General features: G+C 37.6%; 1 protein-coding gene across 1 annotated transcript in view; it reads left to right on the top strand.

Annotated features, from left to right (window-relative positions):
- Positions 1 to 4,628: 4,628 nt before the first annotated feature.
- The window catches only part of LOC128030863 (E3 ubiquitin-protein ligase TRIM71), a 47,682-nt gene continuing 32,324 nt past the window's right edge, over positions 4,629 to 19,986 (top strand). Inside the window, exon 1 of the mRNA XM_052618923.1 lies at positions 4,629 to 6,156. Coding sequence (XP_052474883.1) covers positions 5,437 to 6,156 — 720 coding nt within the window. The 5' untranslated portion in view covers positions 4,629 to 5,436. The remainder of the gene's footprint in view (positions 6,157 to 19,986) is intronic.

Below are 19,986 nucleotides of genomic sequence, written 5' to 3'. Positions count from 1 at the left end.
ACATTTCCAGACATTATTTTTTCCATTAACTGTAATAATCCAGTGAGATTTTTGATTGCACAAGGAGTCTGACAACAGCCAGTGCTCCACACAGAGATCTGATCTCATCATCATCAGTCTGTCTGGAATAACATGAAGAAACAGAACAAACTGAGACAGACTAAATCCAGAAGAACTGTGGCAATGTCTCCAAAACGCTTCAAGAAACCTGCAAAGCTACAGAACTGTGCAAAGTTTTAGGCACTTGTGTAGAAATGCTGTAAAGTGAGGATGCCGTCAAAAATAATGCCATAAATAGATTTGATTAATTAACTAAATTAAGTCAACATTTGGTGTGACCACGCAATGCATTAAAAAAGCTTTTGTCCTAGGTGGACTTGCGCATTGTTTTTTCAGGTGATTTTCAGGTATACTGTTTTTATCAAATAAATGCAGTTTTGGTGAGTTCAAGAGACTCAAAAACATATTTTTTTTTTTAAATGCCAATTATTTCAAACTTTGACTTGTAGCGCAAATGTCCTATAATGCATCTCAAAGCTGAACTTACAGGCACCCTCACATTTTTGGAGCATTATCTCAGCCCTGAACAACTGAACGTAAATTATCTCTTTTACCTGTGAGTCTGTTCATGCTCTGCCCGTCCTACCCACCCCCAACCTCCTCTACTGTCTGTTTTTAGACAGATTTACTCAAGGAAGATTGAGACAGAGGCTATCAGCAACCAGGACACAGACCAGTCAGACATCTTTGCTTCCCCGTGGGCATGGAGGATTTTCTTGTTCTTCTCATTTTAGTCAAAAACGCTGCCTGAAGTCTAAAATAAATTTTCATTCAATTCTCGAATTGAATGATTTAGGTTACACTATAAACTAAAAGTGCCTATTTGGTCTCCTGAACAGCAGTCAGACCATGAAAAATGATATCCATTCACAGAAATAAGACTGATCAGACATGCAATTAGCATATGTTGTCATGTTGAAAATTTGAATGTTGCCATGTTTACTCTTATCTCACTCGTAAGAGTGTGCCAAATGGTCATTTTCAGATAAAACTTGAATGATGATCCATTTTGGAACAGAAAGGAAAAAAGAAATCAGTAATTAAATGTCTAAGCTGTGTTTGTATCCAACCAGAACCCAATGTGTTTTATGAGTTCATGGCACTATTCAGATTTGTCATTTCAAGATTATGTTTGACATCTTCATATACATCCACATCCCATTTTCTAATGGTAATAAATGGATCAGCTACAGGAACAAAGCCCTTAGAATACAAGAGGAACTTTAAAGAAAAGTAGAGAACAAAAATATCTTCTCTAAAGAATCAACAAACCAAGACTATTCTACTGCTATAAATCTATTTCATTGTGTCAACATTCACATTTAGCAGCTATGGATATACTTACTTTTAATACTTGAAATAACTATTGATTTATTTTGCATCATGCATCATGCAACATTTTTCCAAGAACACCTTCATACTTCTTCACTGCATCTTTATATCTTAGTTTACAACCTGTAAGTGAGTGAAATATATTCTGTGGTTTTCTCTATTTATCTATTCCAATCAATTATTTTATATGTATGACCATCAAAGGGAAATAGTAAATACACCAAGAAAAAAGGTTGATCTTTAGGTTTGATTGATACCAGTTCTCAGAATGACATTTTAACAGATCTTAGAAGTTAGCACTGATCCTACAGAATGTAACATCAGTGGACTTAAATTTAACCCACAATCCATCTCCGAATCTGTACAGATTCTCGCTGGATTGTGACCCTAACCCTGACCCTAAAATGTCAATGAATGTTTTCTAAGGTTTTTGTATTCACTGCCATTACTTTGTCCTATAAATGGCGGATGAGTGGAAAAGTTGCATGAACAAAACATTATTATATGCAGTAATATATTTTTGCCATCATTCCATGTATTTTCCGCAGTGTGTATCTCATAACAATTAAAGTCAAAGCTATCATAAAGACATTCACAAGCTAAACAAGAGACTAATTATCAATTAGTCTGGACAACAGTGATACGACAAAGTACAACAGGGCAAGACTCTTTGTTGAGTGATGGATATTATTGTAATCCTGTGATTAAGGCAGGCCTGCAGGAAACCCCTGCAGATAACCAGTCTATCAACTGCATTGTTGAGGTTTAAGCTCATAAAGCGGATCAAAAATGGACAATCACATACAGAGAGCTTAATTCGGGCCACATCCCAGTTAATAAAAATATGTTCTAAGAAATTTTTAATCACTTAACCCCATGTCGTTCAAACCCATAAAAGCTTTGTTTGTCTTCAGAAAACAAGTTAAGATATTTTGGATGAAAACTGGGAGGCTTGTGACTGTTCCATAGACTGCCAAGTAGATAACATTGTCAAGGTCCAGAAAAGTATGAAAGACATCGTCAGAATCGTACATCTGCCATCAGTGGTTCAACCGTAACATTATAAAGTGACGACAATACTTTTTGTATGCAAATAAAACAAAAATAACAACTTTATTCAACAATTTGTCTCCTCTGTGTCTCTCCGCATCACCATAATGCCATTTTGGAGAGAACGCAAGCTGTGTATGCTCTTCTGTGTTAGCCGCGACACAAGAATACGTTTTCTACATGCATTTATGCTTTGATTTGAACTAAAACTGCATCTGTGAGGTGTGGCCGAAACAGAAGAGCATCTGCTGCCTGCTCCAAAATGTTTAATAGTTTAACTTTGCAGTCAATAGGACAGTCACAAGCCTCTTGGTTTTCATCCAAAATATCTTAAATTGTGTACCCAAGACGCTTTTACAGGTTTGGAATGATATGGAGGTAAGTAATTAATGATTACATATTAATTTTGGGGTGGAGTTACCCTTTAACTTAACATTCACTTGCAAACATTATGAGAAAGGTACTTTTGAATGTTCTCTGAGTGTTCGAAATCAAGTAGTAACATTTAAACTAAAATGTTCCAGGGGAAAAAAAAAAAAAATGTTTCATGAATGATGTATAAATAATGCTTTTGTGCAAAGGTTTGAGAACATTATAAAAGACCAGCTAACTTTGAACAAACTTTCTATTTTAAGGGAATGTTTGTTCAGAACTTTCAGAGAACCTTGGCAAAACATTAGCCAGAGTTATGACGTTCCCTGATAGCTGGGATCACACTAGTCACAATCAAATAATTCAGCCACAAAGGAACATTCACTTTTGCTCACAAAGTTAGGAGTTTAATAAACTCATTAATTATGAGTTGATTATGAGTGACAGTTAAAAGGACTTGCTACTTCCCGGGTCTGAGAAAGAATCAGCGCCTGCTTCGTTACGTACACAGATCCACTCTCACACGTACACATAACCCTTGTCCACATTGCCTGTGGTCATTTCCACCATGTGACATGACCCTTCCTTGCTTTACTTGGTTTTGCTGAGCCTCTGCCCTCACCCAACCCCCGTTCCGGCTTTTTCCTCATGTAGATCAATGGATTGTCCTTGGGATGGCCAGAGCTCTGCAGCTGAGTGTGGGCAGTCTCTACTGCCCCTAATCCCAGCCATAATAATGGGGTCAAAGGGTTCCTCCCAAAGCTCTGTCTTTCAGCTTGGCATCCCACTGCTTTATTGGGCAGCCTGCATCTGGAGCCTAAGCCCCACTGAGAAGCTTCCTCCCTTGTCACAAGAGCCAATGCAGCACCCCATCCTAAATGCCCATAAATGCTCACAAAGGCAGTCCTACATGTGGTAGCTATCTATTACAGGAGGGGCCCTCAGGAGGGGTAGCATTGATTACAAAAAGGTTAAGATTGATTTCATAGGTTCAGGTGTGGCGGGAAATTAGCATGTGCTGTCGAATGATGATGGCTGGGAGAATTCATGAGAAATAATGATAGAACGAATGGTAAACAAAGGGACCTGTATGTCCTAGAACATGCTTTTTTGTCTTATGCACACCCACGGCCCCATCAATAATGCTCAATCATCCCGTAATTGACACCAAGCCAGATTTGTATTCCTTTCAAAGAACACTTTATTCAGTATAATTTAGTGTAATCAGTATAAAGCATATTTTCCTCAAAAAGGAGCTGGGCAATCATGGAATGAATCATTTGTCTTTATTTAAATTGAATGGCAGCCCCAGTATTGAATTGTGATTTCTGTTTCACATCTAATCAATCAATAAACACACAAAAACCGAATAATAATAATAATACAAATTAATTATAATAATAAAATAATCATTTAAATATGGATAAATACAATACAATAAAATAAAAACAAGCCTTCAGATTAACCAGATAAATTTGACCCATAATAATTAGTCAGTAAATATTTAGGTAAGAAACAACCAACATTTTTTAAAGCCAAGGAGCAAGACATATGGGATGAACATGAATTGAATAAAGATATTTCGACAGTCAAGCATAAAGCTTTGGGCTTTCTGTTGTTTCTTGAAAACGAAATATATATCCTAAATATGACATTATAATGTCTCATTGAGCACCATATTCTACATTCAGGTAATAAATACATAAATAAATAATTGACCCTTGCCGATTTGTACTACTTTAATAGTCAATACCTGCCCGACCCCGCCCCCTCGCTACATAAACCACGCCCCTTCGGAGTGTTTTCAGGCGGAAGTGTGCTCTAGGTTTACTTAGGATGGACGCGTTTGTTTGATGGTCACGCGCTGCAGAATTGTTGTCCGCGCGAGCGTCATTCCCGATGAAAAGGAGTGCGGACTGAAGAGGCGCGCGGAGAGAGCGTTTGTTATGTGAACATGGGCAGCTGAAAGCTCTGGATCTAGTGGAAACGAAAGGTTGGAATGGTTGCCTTATACCTCTCGCCAAAGTGTTACTGTAACTGGACTGAAGGAAGTTAAAGGGGCTTTTCAGCTTCACCACAGTAACAGAATATTGAGGGGCGCTGCGTGCTAACGAGCTACATGGGACATACTTTGAATTATTTAATTGCGGCTCGCGCAAGCGCGTTTTGAGAATAATGACGCGCAGATGGTAGACTAAAGCGCGTTCATGGAAAACGGACACATTTGCGTTTGGGAAGGTAAAAACTGACACTGTATCGAGCGCGTTTGGCCCCTCTCGTCATGCGGCGGTGGGGGAGGATCGGAGCAGGGACCTTGCAGCGGATTTCATGTTTCGCAACAATGTTAATGCCCCATACCGAGGGATTATAAGGCCTCAAAATGACACTTGGTTTACTAATGTGCACTCGAGAAGTTGCGTATAGAGTTTGTCCTGCGAATTTCTATCGATAATAACCAAAGCTGAAAGCCCAATTCAGTCGAAAGTCATTAAACGGGACTGTATATATCAAGTATCAATTGAATAGCATCCAGCACAGCATGCCAAGTCTATGATCTGTATTGCTTGCTTGAGTTGGACAGGGTATCATTTCGGAAGCTTTTGTGTATCTTAACGCGTCTTTATGTGTGAAGTTATTTTGTGGTCCTCTGCGCAAATGGCGTCTTTCCCAGACTCCGACCTGCAAACATGTCCGCTGTGCAAGGAGCTGTGCGGCTTCTCTGCTCCGATCTCCTCCAATTCATCTACCTCCTCCTCGTCCTCCCAGACCTCCAGCTCCTCATCTACCTCATCCACCAGGAGACTGCACGTCCTGCCCTGTCTCCACGCCTTCTGCAGGCAATGCCTAGAGGGCCACAGGAGCCCAGGTGATCCGCTGAAGCTCAGATGCCCCACATGCGACCAAAAAGTGTCTCTGTCGGAATCCGGCGTGGACGCGTTGCCTTCCTCCAACTTTCTCTTCAGTGACCTGCTGGATGTGGTGGTCTCTGCTGAGGAACAGGGCAAGAACGGTCGGTCTTCATCGGTGGTCCATCACGGCGGTCTTCTGAGACCCCAGCATCTGTCAGACCCTCAGTGCAGCTCTTGTGATGAGGGCAACCCCGCTGCTTCCCACTGCCTGGACTGCCAGGAGTATCTGTGTGATAACTGCGTCAGGGCTCACCAGAGGGTCCGACTCACCAAAGACCACTTCATCGAGGGGCTTCTGGAGAGCTTACACCTGGCCAACCGCACCAACAACTCCAACACCCCCATCAACATCTCCCAGTCCTTCCACAACAGCTTCTCCATGCTGAATGTTTTCCAGGAGAGGATGGACTTCTGCCAGCACCATGATGATGAGGTGAGTTTCGTTTACCAAGGATTATTTTTTTGTTTGGTGCATTTTAGAATTATTTTGTGTAGTGGTTTAAAGATTTGAGATGGCTGCTGAAGGGCTCAAGGTTCAAAGCTCATATCAAAACCGTTACTATTGTATCCACACTTTGACTGCAACTATAATAAGTATACTGTACATTACTATGGATTGCACCATCTGCTAAGTGCTACCATCATTTACTGTCAGACCTACAAAAAAGATGTCACTGCACAGATTTGTCTTCAATTTCTATTGTGAGTATGAGTCTGTTTTGTGGTGCTTATTGTTAAGAATTAATGCTATAAATTATTATAGAGATCTACCATTGTTGTTGTTTACCACAGATAATAAATTACATTATGGACTTAAAATTTAATTGTATTTTTTAAATATTATAATTTCTGCTTTTAGTCTGTAGTAATTAGTTATATGAGAAAAACAGTTATGTATTTAACATGTTATGTATTTTAAATTATTAGTTTATTTTTTTTAATCGTTTTTATAATTATGCTACTATATTATTTTTCTCCTCTAAATGGTCTCAGATTTATGTGTAAGGTTTAAAAAACCACGAGTACTGAAGTACACAATTGTGAATATAGCTGCAAACACTGATCATCTCTATTGATGTTACTTCAAATTATCTCTTTTTGATAACGGCTTGTGTCATTTCAAAGAATTCCTGACTGTGCATCTGTTTGAGGGTTTTAAATAACAGGCATTTTTCCTGTTCTTTTCCTGTTGGAAGTTAGTCTGTCAGACTTTGATCACCCTGTCATGATGCTTTCTAGAAATCAGCACATTCTATTTTTTTTTTTTTTTCTAACCAGTGTTATGGATTCCAGTGCAATATGCAGGGCAGCTGTGTGTAGAATGGCTTCAGCCATCCATATGTTTTCTAGATTGATGTGAGAGCTTTCACTGCTGCTTCAGAAGTTTTTTTTTCCCCTCCAGGTCTTTATCTGGGGCATGGTGTTCTCATTTTGAGCAATGTTGTTGCCCAGTGTTGCATGAACATCACAGGCCTATAGTATATAAATTCTTATTGTGTTTGTACCTGTGGTCTTTGCACTGAGTTTCATGTAGGCACAGACAAGCCTGATTGTTTAGCCAGTGGAATACTACTGCTGTCAACGATAATTTACTGAGAAACATCTGAAGTTACCATTTCTGAACAAGCTTATGATTAGGCATTATACACCAATGTTGTAAAAAAAAAAAAAAAAAAAAAATATTATTTATATATATATATATATATATATGAAATGAAAGTTGTAGGGCACGAAATTCTACACAGATGTCAAGGTTCGATATACACTTCTGTACAACAGAAAAAAAAATCTACTATGCTCTGTTACATTTTATTTTGAACAGATAGTAGTACAAATTACACCTAGTAGAAGATACTAAATATTAAAAGTGTTCTTCTGTGTTGACCTGATCACTCTTTTGTGTATTAAACACAATCTACTACATATAAACAACTTCATTTTAATGGAAAATAACAAATGAAAAAATATATAATCATAATCTATGACAAAAACACTATTATAAAACTACGTTAGTGGAAAATTCAACAGCAAAATATACTTTAGATTCTAGAAAAATCACGGGTGCGCAATAATTTTATAAAATTTAGTGAAATATTTTAATTACAAATAAAAGTGAATAAGTCTAAAATCTGGTAAAATTTACACATTGCTCTTTTGTATTGTTGTAAAATGCTTTAATATAAAAACAAGTATATACATTTATATAGAAATATGAAATAAATTTATTTTAAATGTATAGCATCGTAATAAAGGCAGCAGCATGTGATAGATAGGACAGAACAAGAAAGACTATTAATAATCTTTGATTGCGCTGAAAATATTATAATACTAAAAGTGTCAGAGCGCTTATGCACATCCTGTGCACAGAATGATGTCCACATAGTTATTACAACACACAAGCTGTTCTGCTTGAGGTCATCTTCAGTTCTGTCTTCATACCAGTTCAGTCAATGAATTACTCCAGGATATTGGTTAATTTTGAGTGTCAGCCACGTAAAAAAAAAAAAAATTACTTGAGTAATTTGTGGATCAATGATTTCTGGAGACGTGTATCATTTCAAACAATTCTGTCCTATTTGGTGAACATGTTCAACCAGTTTACTAAGAAGAACCAGTTAAATTGAACCATTCGTTCGCAAACCGGACATCACTACTACAAAGGGAAGAGATATTTATGCGTAGTGTATTAAATCTGTGCGTTAGTTTGAGCCTCTTTTTTTTTTTTTTTTTGTGTGTGCTCTTGAAGAGAGTTTCACCATTTTTACTGTAGTAACCGAACACAACCACGCAGTTTGATTGCTGAATGAAGGATGACAGACAGCCGCAGCAGCAGAAAGAAGAGTTTATGTAAACTTGAATATAATGACTTCAGTATTAATCAATGAACTATGTAACCGCTTTAACACTTGAAATATGTGCACGAAAATGTTTTGGTGCTTTATAATGTTTTTGTGCCTTTCGTGGGGCTCAGCAATAACACAATATCGGATTTGGATCGGACCGATACCCGATCCCCAGAAAATGCCAGTATCGGAGCCGATACCGATCCCAAATATCGGGTCGAAGCATCCCTTAATATTAATAAATTATGATATATTTAATATTTAACCATTATTTTGGCCTAAGTTTCAGTACTTAAATTAAATGTATGCATTTAGCAGATGCTTTTATCCATAGCGACTTACTCTGCATTCAGGCGATCACTTATTGACAACTACTTATTGTAAAATTAGGAGATTCACATTTATACTTTTGCACAGAACACAGTTAGCTTGTGTGCTACACTAATATATACTTCTCAGGCATTACTGGCTAGTACTTTTACATCCATGATTTCATAAATTGAAAGATTTTTAAGGTCTGTTTTTTTTGTTTTTTATGTTTTATTTTTAAGATTTCATGTGTGCTCAGTGTGCTCTCTTTAAGCTCTTCCACATTGAACTTATATGTAAATACTTCATAAACTTACTTTAAATATTAACTGATGGTTTCAACTTTTAAGTAAATTGATTTTATATAGATTCTGTTAACTCAGATCTGCAGACTGGCTCTGACCTTTGGCAACTACTTTTAACCTGTCCAGACTGTAAATCTGTGGAAAATTGGGGGGAAAATAGTTTCCATCCTGAAGAGACTGTAGAGAAGTTGAAATCCATTTAATAAGGTGCTTCATAAGGAGTCTAAATTCTGTTCATCCCCATGAATGAAATGTTTTATTGGTTTGTCTATTTGATTTTTGAATGTTTTACTTAGCTGAACGTGGACTAGTATAGACTTTGAAATATGATTAAATGACACTTCATTATGAATATATAACTGATCAAATTGATGCCTTTTTTAGTGATTGACTTTGTATATGTAAAAAAAAAAAATATTTTCTTTAAAAAGGTTTTTAGGTTTTAAGAATTTGTAATAAAACACGATGTGATCTTAATGGGAATGGGTGCTTAAAGGGTGCAGACATGTACGCATTAAGCACAGCCAGACTTTTTGCATTTAATGATGTATATCTTAATTGAAATGCTTTTGTCATTTACAATATATTTAATATTTTTGTGTGAGAGATTTATCTTTTATTCTAACATAACATTTTCTACTGAAACTAATATCTTGTGCTCTGAAAATGTCTTAATGTAGAGTTTGGTGAGCTTAATAGGTACGGTTACCCTAAAACAAAAGCATTCAATCTTAAGCAGAGCAAACAGAAAACAAATAATGCAGAGCGTGGCAATTACAGTACAGTACATACACTCGAGTCTGCCTGTTTATCGTGTTTATATTGTCTCACATCATGTTAATGTAGAGAAAAACAATATCCATATGAAAATTGGCTCATCAGTATGATAAAAGCATAACCTATACATGTTCCACTGACATTATGAACAAATTAACCTGTGGTTTATAGGGCTGTGACGGTTAGTATATAACCGTGAGACCGACGGTTATAGTTGAACACCGTCATTAGAACTCTATAACCGCCAAAACCGTGTCATTAAAATATTTTTTACAAACATTTTTTATCAAAAATTATTTTCATTTTTTAGATAAGATCATCAGATGCGCAATATATCGGGAGACATGGTTTTTACCACTTAATGAAGTTTTGTAAATCGTCAGACATGATATTTACCACTTCATAAAATTTTGCTTTGTAGAAAACCTTTCTTAAAAACGAATTTCGTTTTGTACAAATTTTATCTTAATTTTAATAAATGTTTCATCAACCAATTGCATGTATTTTAATAAATAAAAAGCAAGTAAAGCAGACAATGATAACCGTGACATGGAAGCACCAGCGCGCCGCTTGCACTGCACTGTGACCTAGAGCACATCTCATCGTAAATGAAACTCAGCGTAGGCCTATGCCTCATACTTTAGCATTAAATATCTTTGCTGCATCCTTTCTAGAACAGACCATGGCTTTTTTTTTGCGGCTCGCATCAGCAAAGCATTGCATCGCCATAGACCGCAAAACAAGCAGCGGATGGCGGGCGGGTGCGGCTTTGAAATTTGCTCTATGATTTCCATGAAGCAAAAAACAAGGACGGAATCTCGAAATCCAGTCATGAAAATGAAACTTGCATTTTAATATGGACAGTCATGGAATTTGCCAAAGTTAGCATAAAATAATCAAATCAAATCTCCATATGGACCAGTATCTGTAAATGTTAAGCCGCAAAAGTTGTTTAAAATATAAATCCGTGTTCTGCGCGTCTCTGTGTGAATTAATGAATGGCAGAGACGTGCAGGTTTGTTTACTACATAGACTGAAGCGCATGACGCTTGCATTAATTTCAGCATCTGAGCTTCAGAGTTCTCTCTCCTTCAAGCGATCTGAACTTTTCAGCTCATCTCAATGGACACAGCGCACCTGTATTTGATGCTCTGTTAACTCTTTGTGAAGGCGCATGACTCACCGTCACTTTACTGATAGCGCTGTTTCTCACACATGCAAAGAGAGAGAGAGAGCGAGAGTCTTACCACGCTTAAACAACACGCTATATGTAAACTATTCTTTGTTGTCTTCTCCTGTCAAAATAATGGATTAAATTTAGAAATATTCATATTCATTTTCGAACAAGCAGAAGACATACCAGTTTCTCCGGTAGTGGGCGGAGCTAATGGGCAAATGGCAATGGCTTTTTTTTTTGCGGCTCGCATCAGCAAAGCATTGCTTCGCCATAGACCCCAAAACAATCAGCGGATGGCGGGCGGGTGCGGCTTTGAAATTTGCTCAAAAAACGTTGGCTCGAATGATGAGTTTTGTGACAGATCTCCTTAATAAACGGAGGTCTGAAATCTCTGCCCCTTTACCGATCAGAGAGCGCGCTGACACGGAGTTAACCCGCTATCTCCAAGAACAACCAATTGACTTGGACCCCCCCCCCCCCCCCCCCCCCGACGGTTATGTTATGAACCGTCACATTTGACTCACGTCATAACCGTCATCACCAATTCTGAAACCGGCACACCCCTAGTGGTTTAATGCCTAACTGGTGACTAAGATGACATAATTCATTGTCATGTTTATTTGTAGACTGCTGAGCATAACATGATCTCCATTAAATAAAGTGATCTCAGAGGCCATATAGATTTTTGTATATTCAGAGGATATTTACCATTTCATACCTCAATAGGAGGGGGGGGGGGGGTCTCTTGCTTGGAGGTTGTGTCTATGGAATGCTATGACATCAGTTCCTAGAAGCCACCTGGGAGACCGGTGGGATTCTCAATCATTGTCTACACCTCTGTCTGTCTGGTTGGTCTGGTTGGAGTGAAACGATCTGGCCGTTAGATGCTTTTTACTTTCCTGTTTCTCTGTGCATGTGTTCGAGGCAAAGAAATCCTTCAGGTGAAAGGACAAACAGTATTAACATCCAACTCAATTCTGCTCCTGAAGCAACTGAGTTTACATTTTAACACATCCCAGTCATCATGACATTTTTTTTGTTTTGCTCAAACCCACTTAAACAATGAAATAGAATGTTTTTTTTTTTTTTTTTTTTTTTTTTGTGAACCTGCAGATGTTAAACATTTTGTGCTCATAAGCAAACCTAACCTATAATTCTCCTCTTTAATTAATGGAAGGACTAATGGTGTCCATCTCTTTGTTTGAAAGTAATTGCCTTTGCATTATTCATGCACTGTCCACAGTTTGCACCATCGAGTCCTTTTGTCACGTAAAGGATTGGTCTATTAGGCTGCATTTACACTTTAAGCCTAATGACCAGATATTATATATATATATATTTCGACATCTTTTCTTTTTTGTTTCACTTAAGACATAATTGACTGTGAATGACAAAAGACGTCTCTCTAAATGAATGTGCACTGTACACACATAACACAGCATGTGAGTGAATGTAGTTTTCTGTCCCGTCTTGTTTAAATGGTTTGTTCAAATGAGATTTAGCCTGCATTTTATCCCCCCCCTCAAAGCATCCTAGTTGCATGTGACTTTCTTCTTCCAAACGAATCCAATCGGAGTTGTATTAAAATTAGGGATGCACAGATAGGACTTTTTGGGGCTGATACAATACATATTTTAATAAACACTTATTGGCTGATTCCGATACAGATATGTCACTTCCTCTCTTATTTGATATTTTGGCATTGAAGTAGATCCCATTTTGGTAATGTTTTAAATCAGCAAAGTTCAAAAGCACCTGCTCAAATTATATTAGCAGTTTTATTGCTGCATCATCAAATAATTAGCAATGAACATGGATTGGATCCATTTAACATTCAGCAGGCCTACATAAATACAATAGAAAAAAGATACATATTAAATAAACAGTGCTTGTTAGGTAGGTTTAACAGTTTTCAGGTACATAAATAAACAAATGTAAACTAACTTCACTGTATTAAATGCATATGAATCCTTTAATATTTTTTGTAAGTTTAAATATATATGAGATCTCCTTTACTAAGGCGGTATTTGATTAGCATTAAAGTGGTTAAGGCAGGGCTAGGATTATGCAACTGACATTATACAGCTCAGTGCCTTCACAGTTAATGAATAAACCATTGGTTCGTTATATCTGCATTTTTCCTTATGTAGCCGATATGCTGTTGGTTGTAAATTGAGGAAAAATCGGCGAATAAATATCGGTGGGCCGAAGGCGGTGCATCCCTATTAAAAATTGTCCTGGCCCCTCCAAGTGTTTCGATGGGGGTAAGCGGGTGTTGATTGTCAATAGTTCAGAAGATGTGAAATAAAGTGCGTGCATCCGTAATAAAACGTCCCTCCCACAGCTCCGTGGGGTGAATTAGGGCCTCCTGTAGTGAATCCATGCATTTTTGTAAGATAACTATCCATATTTCAAACATTATAAACACTTTTTTTTTCATCACTTCTGCTATCTGTCATATGCAGAAGTTAGTGACAAATGCGGAGATGAAACAAAACCTTGTTCATGAATTAGAAGCACAAAACGAGGATTTGTAAAGGGAAATTTTTTATAAAAGCTGAGAGGAGATTTTTGTGCAAGGCCAGTTTTTAATATAACTCACACACATAATTTTATAAAATTTAACAAAAGTCACATACACCTAGGATGCTTTGAGGGTGAGTAAAACACAGGCTAATTTTCATTTTTGGGTGAACTAACCCTTTAAAGGGCACCTATTATGCAAAATCCACTTTTACTTGGTGTTTGGACATAAATGTGTGTTGGCAGTGTATGAACACAACCACCCTAGAATGATAAAAATTCCCCCACTCCTTATTTTTGAATCTCCAATAAATCAAGAGTCATTTTTTTGTGTATATATTACACTTCCTTGTGTATATATCTCAAAGGCGGACGATAAGAATATGGAGAATATTGCCCAACACTAATGTGCAATGTTGTGGTATCTCATTGTGTGTTTTTTTTTTTTCTTCTTCTTTTTTTTTTGTAACATTGACCATTCCAAGATGGCGAACGTGTCGATGTGTCTGGAGTGGTCAACTGGCATCTTCCTGTACAAATCTATGGATGTCAGTTGTGTGCAAATATTTGTCCCAGATATTTAGTTTGACATGACATAGAAACTAACTTTAAATCATTGGATATTAAGAATAGTGCTTAGTTTGTGTCATATGTGCCACATTTCTGCCTGTTCCTGGGTAGTAGTAAAGCATGGGGAATCATAATATCTAAAAAACTTGTCTTCTTTTGCTTAAGGCTGTGGGTTAAGGGTCATCCCAAATGGATAGAATGAATTCTGTGTGGGATTAGTTGGGTCAATAAAGTACCATAGAGACCAACCCCTACACTGCTCACTCTTGTGAACTATCCATCATTTTTGTGACATGAATGCAAATTCCTTTCTGGAGTCAAAAATGAAATTGATTGGCTGGACATCATTCATGTTTAAATATTATGTGATCATCCTTTCCTCTGGCCCATGCTGAGAGCTGAACCATGATAGAAAATATTGAAATCAAAAGTCAGAATTGTGTGGGCTGCACACACATACACACACATACATGCTTTACAGTCATAAGTGCATTCAGTATAAATTTATTTCATATTTCAAATAAATTCATGTTTCAAACATATTTCCAAAAGAAAACCAATGAGAGCTTTATCAAATGTCTCTAGAACAGACGTAAGTCAAAATAATCACTAAGATGTCAAACAAAATGTCTAGACATATGGAAAAAAAAGGCTTTTTTTTCTTTTCTTTTTTTCTATTTTTTGCCATGCATTGGTCATAAAGCTCACTGTAGCGGTGCCTCAGGTGTTCTGTTTTGCCCAATATATTTATTGCCTAAGGTTCACACGTACTCAGTCTGCAGTGTGTATACAGTAAGTTGTGTACGCGGTTCAGAAGCAGCAACAAAAGCACATTATTGGAACGCAAAAGCACATTAAAATAATGTGCAAGCGCGAATCTATCCACTCGCACCAGTGATGCTTGGGTCAATGTATTAATAACCCGCACCCAACCGATGTTTTCAACTGCAACTCGGACCCCATTTTTAAAAAGCAGTAAATGCTCATCGTAGCGTCATTGGGCCATAAGAAAATAGGCAAAACTAACTAGGCAAAAAAAAAAAAACTTAATATTTTATAATTTTGTCATGAATTATTAAAAAAATCATCAGTAAGCTCATAATTTGTACTAAAATAGTATAGTCTGGCTATGTCTATTTGTATATTTCTGCAAGGTCAGCAGACATTGATGCTCGAGTTTGTTCCGACCAGAGCTTGTGAGTGGAGAGCACATTTCTGAATATCCCGTAGGGTCTTGCTCAACCCAGAATGGCCTGCTGGTTCATAACTTACTGTATATGCAAGGAGTCATTTTATTGTTTAGTAATAAACTGGTTTTTCTGTGTTGCTGCAAAGATGAAGTTGACAATGCAGACTCGCCATGAACGCCAGAGAGAAATGCACATTTCATAGGGATTACATCATCCGAGAGTAGCCCATTTATTTTGGTTTGAATATTTTTTTTTTCAAAAGAAGACATTTCAAGCCTTCTGTGATTATATAGCCTATATTTCTCAAATCTGTGAGGCACACGCTGAGTTTCGGCACCCTCCAGTTCACATGCAATGCAACTGATCGTGCCGGTGCCTTATTACGTTGTCTCCTAGGCTATATATTTGCTTCTTATTTATTAAATAGTGTTGGCCTATGTATTTAAAAAATGTGTCTAGTACTATAGAAATGACAAAGGTTTAATTGGCATTTTCATTTAAAAGGACCCGACCAACTGCGACCCAAATATCAGTAAAAATATTTTTGGATGACTCGTAACGGCGGGCGACCGCAGGCACCCACTCGTTTTGGATCAACCCGTGCATCACTAAAATTTCTTTGCTCCGTTAACAAAACCAGATCCGCCTGCTCAGATCATAGACCGTATAAGGCTCAGATATATGCTGTCTTACAATGTGTCTCCTCTCGCTCAACCTGTGTCCTGTGCACTGACAACTCTCTCTGTGCTCACGCGCAAGATATGAAATCTTTTCGCACCTTTCTATTTATAAACTTTTCTGTTCTCATCTTTTTACCGCGTGCAGTGTGAACATTCTGTTCCATTAACATGGGAGGTCGGGGCCGCAGAAAATCGTGCTATAAAGCGATTTAGAAATCGTGCACACTCAAATCGCGATTTTATTTCGATTAATCGCACAGCCCTAGTACAGAAAAGTGCAAGCCAGAAGCGGCACACCTCACGTGGGCAGGACTTATAAGCTCCGAGAACGAACACTGCACTAGTGATATAAACCACACAGGTCTGTTAAGAGCAATACTTTTAATATTGACAAATCATTATTATTAGGCTGGGCTACAGGACTTAAAAAAAATAATAGTAATTGTCTACCGTATTTGCAAGTATTTTCAAAGCAAATTAAGTGCACGTTTTTATCATGTGTAAAATGACTGATTAACATGGAGGATAAAAACAGCTTTTTTTTTTTTTACACCAGCAATATACTATAGGCGTACTACTTACAGAACTCAATGTTCTGTGTGCTTGATGTGTTGTTGTGATAGACCAGTTTCAATTCGCATATCTGGCACACTGCTTTTGTCTTGTCCTCACTCAATTTAATAAAGTGCTTCCACACAGCTGAGGTCTTTTTGTCTTCTCTTCCAGATGAACTGAATCATAACGTTCATGATGTTCACTTAAGCAGTTTTTCCACTATCGGGCCGAATGGTTCTCTTTGCTTAACCATTCCATTCCATGCCGATCCAAGCCAGTCAGCACCGATACGGTTTCATTTTCCACTGTGGTGCTGATAATGGAGCTCTTTGGAATGCAATATTAATGCATCAGTCGTGGTGAAATTTCGTCATATGAAATACAAATTCTTACAGTTATGACGAGGAATGGAAAAATGACCAAATTATCAGGTTTTACACAAATTACAACTCCCTCAGCTGTAAATATGACCAAAGTCTACTTGCTCATAAGCAACACATCAAAGTTCTGTTATGCTGATCTAATGCTGTGTTAAGTTAAAACCATTTTATCACTGACAGTTGTCTTGCTGCTCCTCTCCTGAAACGAGTCTTTTGGTGTCTTGCAAACGTTTTCATGGCTTGTATCTGGATTTAGTAGGGGGTCTTCATGAACGTGGGCCAGAAGAGCTGTTTGGCATGTGTTTTACAGCCCAATCTCAGGAACTCCATTACCCTGGGACTGTTTGTTTTTAACTATTTTCACGTGCGTTCCTCTCAGTGCTTTGATATGGAATCTTGTGGTCCACGCTTAAAACAAACTGAACTCTCAGGAACCAAGACACAAGGCATATGGGGGGGGGGGGGGGGGGGGTCTTTCAGGGGTTAAGAGGAGTTTGCCGAGAGGGTTTTCCTCCGTTTGAGGTGACGTCTGAGAGGAATGTGAACTTGTCAGCACATTATGCAGCAGATCCCTTGCTGATACATTGTCTAGCCATCTTTAAGACCTCTAAATATTTCCCCATATGGGCTCAAAAAAAGACATGTCACATTTCTACTCTGTAGAGTTTTATGAAGAGCATCTTTAACAGTAAGAGCTTTAAATATGATTTTAACATGACTTGCTATTAGGGCTGCAACAACTAATCAATAAAATGTATTATCGATATAATAAAAATCATTGACAACCATTCACAATGCTGATCAGTCGGGTCTGCCCACAGTGCACGTCCAACTTCAGCCCATTACATCAAATTATAGCACTGAATTACGCATTTCTATGGACAAAATGCATCTAAAAATAGTAGAGGAAACCGAATGAGATGCTGTGGGAGAAGAACATGATCCAAGCTGCCCAAAACATGAGAATTCTTTATTTTAACCTTTAAGCTAATGCATTCGTGTCAGGCCCTTTGACAGATGCATATGTGTCCTCAGTGCAAAAACCTTCAGTTTACGTTCATATACTTATCTGTAAATGTCACGCATTCATGTGGGCATTAACATTTTTTGCATAAAGGGGTGCCCCGACATTGTGTTCAAATTAAATCTTTACTGAATGAGCGGTGGCGCGCCAAACAGAGGGAGACAGTTAATACTCGGTGCAAAAACATTCATTGTGCTGAAATACCTGTTGTTGAACGTTAAATTAAGATTCAAGTCAACATGCAGTGCATATATTTTATAAGAGTAGGAACTGTAAAGGGTTAACAGCATGTAATTGTAGTAAATATCAGACGCTTCATAACCACCTTTTACAGGATAAGAAAATGAAACTGAAATGTGACTGTGATCAAAGTGAATGTGTTCCAGCAGAACATTACTCTTACCCATTGGCCACCACAGAGTTTGTGATTTTATTCATTTATCGTTTACATTTTTTAATGTAGAGATTTAAACTATATTCAATATACAGTACTTAACAAATTTATTAAAACAATATTTATGTAAGGTTTGCGCCACTGCTGCTCTAAACTAACAGTATTGGTGAATACCAAAATCATGTTTTAACTTTCTATATCGGTTAGTCCACCAATTTGTGTAAACTCTTTAGAAACAGTACTAGGCCATTTCCAATGCTACAATCTTTTGCTGTTGTCTATTAAGGAAAGGTGGAAAAAATAGCCTAGTCAAGCGCTTTATAGTATTTTTTTCCCCCTTCCCAGGGGCCCAATTAGTCAAAAATACCTCATTTTGCCCAATTAATGACAATGGTAATCTGTCAAAAAAAAACTTTAAAAGAATAAAAATGCTAAAGTATTTGTTTTCTCTTTATTATGGCAGGTGGTTTAATGAATTAAGCAATATAGGTTTTCATAGCATTCAGCTGACGCATTTGTTTGAAGGACATTGGGCAGAATGCGGAATAGTGTGTTTTTGTCAATTAAAAAAAATACAAATAAAAATGAGGCTCTTTTTTTTTTATATCTGATGATTCAAAAAAATAGTTGGCTAATTAATTGTTTACCAAAATAATTGTTAGTTGCAGTCCTACTTGCTATATTCCATCCCATATACTTCCCCAAGCCTTTCTTAAAAGCATCTGGCCAGAGGCTCTGCCTGGAGCTGTAAAGCAGGATGCAGTGAAAGCGCAATGTATGTCTGAACTTTTAATGCTGTTAGAGTAAGAAAGACAGATATAGCCAGGCAGGAGGGAGAAAGGGAGTGCACTCAGTAGGACCCACAGTGGAAACTTTTTATTAATTCCTCTAGTCAAAACACTCCACAGCAAATGTTACCAGACATCCCACTTTTCTTTCTAGACTTGCTTTATTTCAAGCTTCAAACATAGATTAATTTTATAAACTTGAGCTGATATTAAACTGTAAGAAAGCTCGCTGAATTTGCTTCATTCATGGAGATGCTGGAAATACCATCCTTGTGTGGTAGTGGACAGTGGTGCATTCTAATGTAAGCAATTAAATCACTTTCCAAATATGATTTCATCATTAGAACTGTTCAGCCTTCACCTCTGACAAGTATGTTGAACGTAGACCTGCCTAGATTTGTGGTTGTGCTTTGATGGTTTTAGCGGCAATCCAGATGGAGTTTCTTCTCTTCTTTTCTATAGCATACATACAGCGATGCCACATGGAAGTGCTTTCATAATTTTATATAAGAAACCTCTGGCAGCTTTTCAAAGAAGCTGTTATGGTACGCAAACCATGTTTTGGGATAATGTTGGGTCTAGTAGTCTCAGTCTCAGACGTTGGCTGACTGTCTGATGCATATTGCATCCAAAATTCGAAACGCTTCATGAGTTTCGAAGTCATTATCGGATTGGCTGAAATATATAGGATTTCCGGGAGATGCGTGTTGCATTCTTTAATCTTCCACCTGGAAACAATAATGCAGTG

Source organism: Carassius gibelio, chromosome A16 (assembly GCF_023724105.1).
Source record: "Carassius gibelio isolate Cgi1373 ecotype wild population from Czech Republic chromosome A16, carGib1.2-hapl.c, whole genome shotgun sequence".
In the NCBI taxonomy this organism is placed as follows: domain Eukaryota; kingdom Metazoa; phylum Chordata; class Actinopteri; order Cypriniformes; family Cyprinidae; genus Carassius; species Carassius gibelio.
This window is presented reverse-complemented; position numbering and strand designations above follow the sequence as displayed.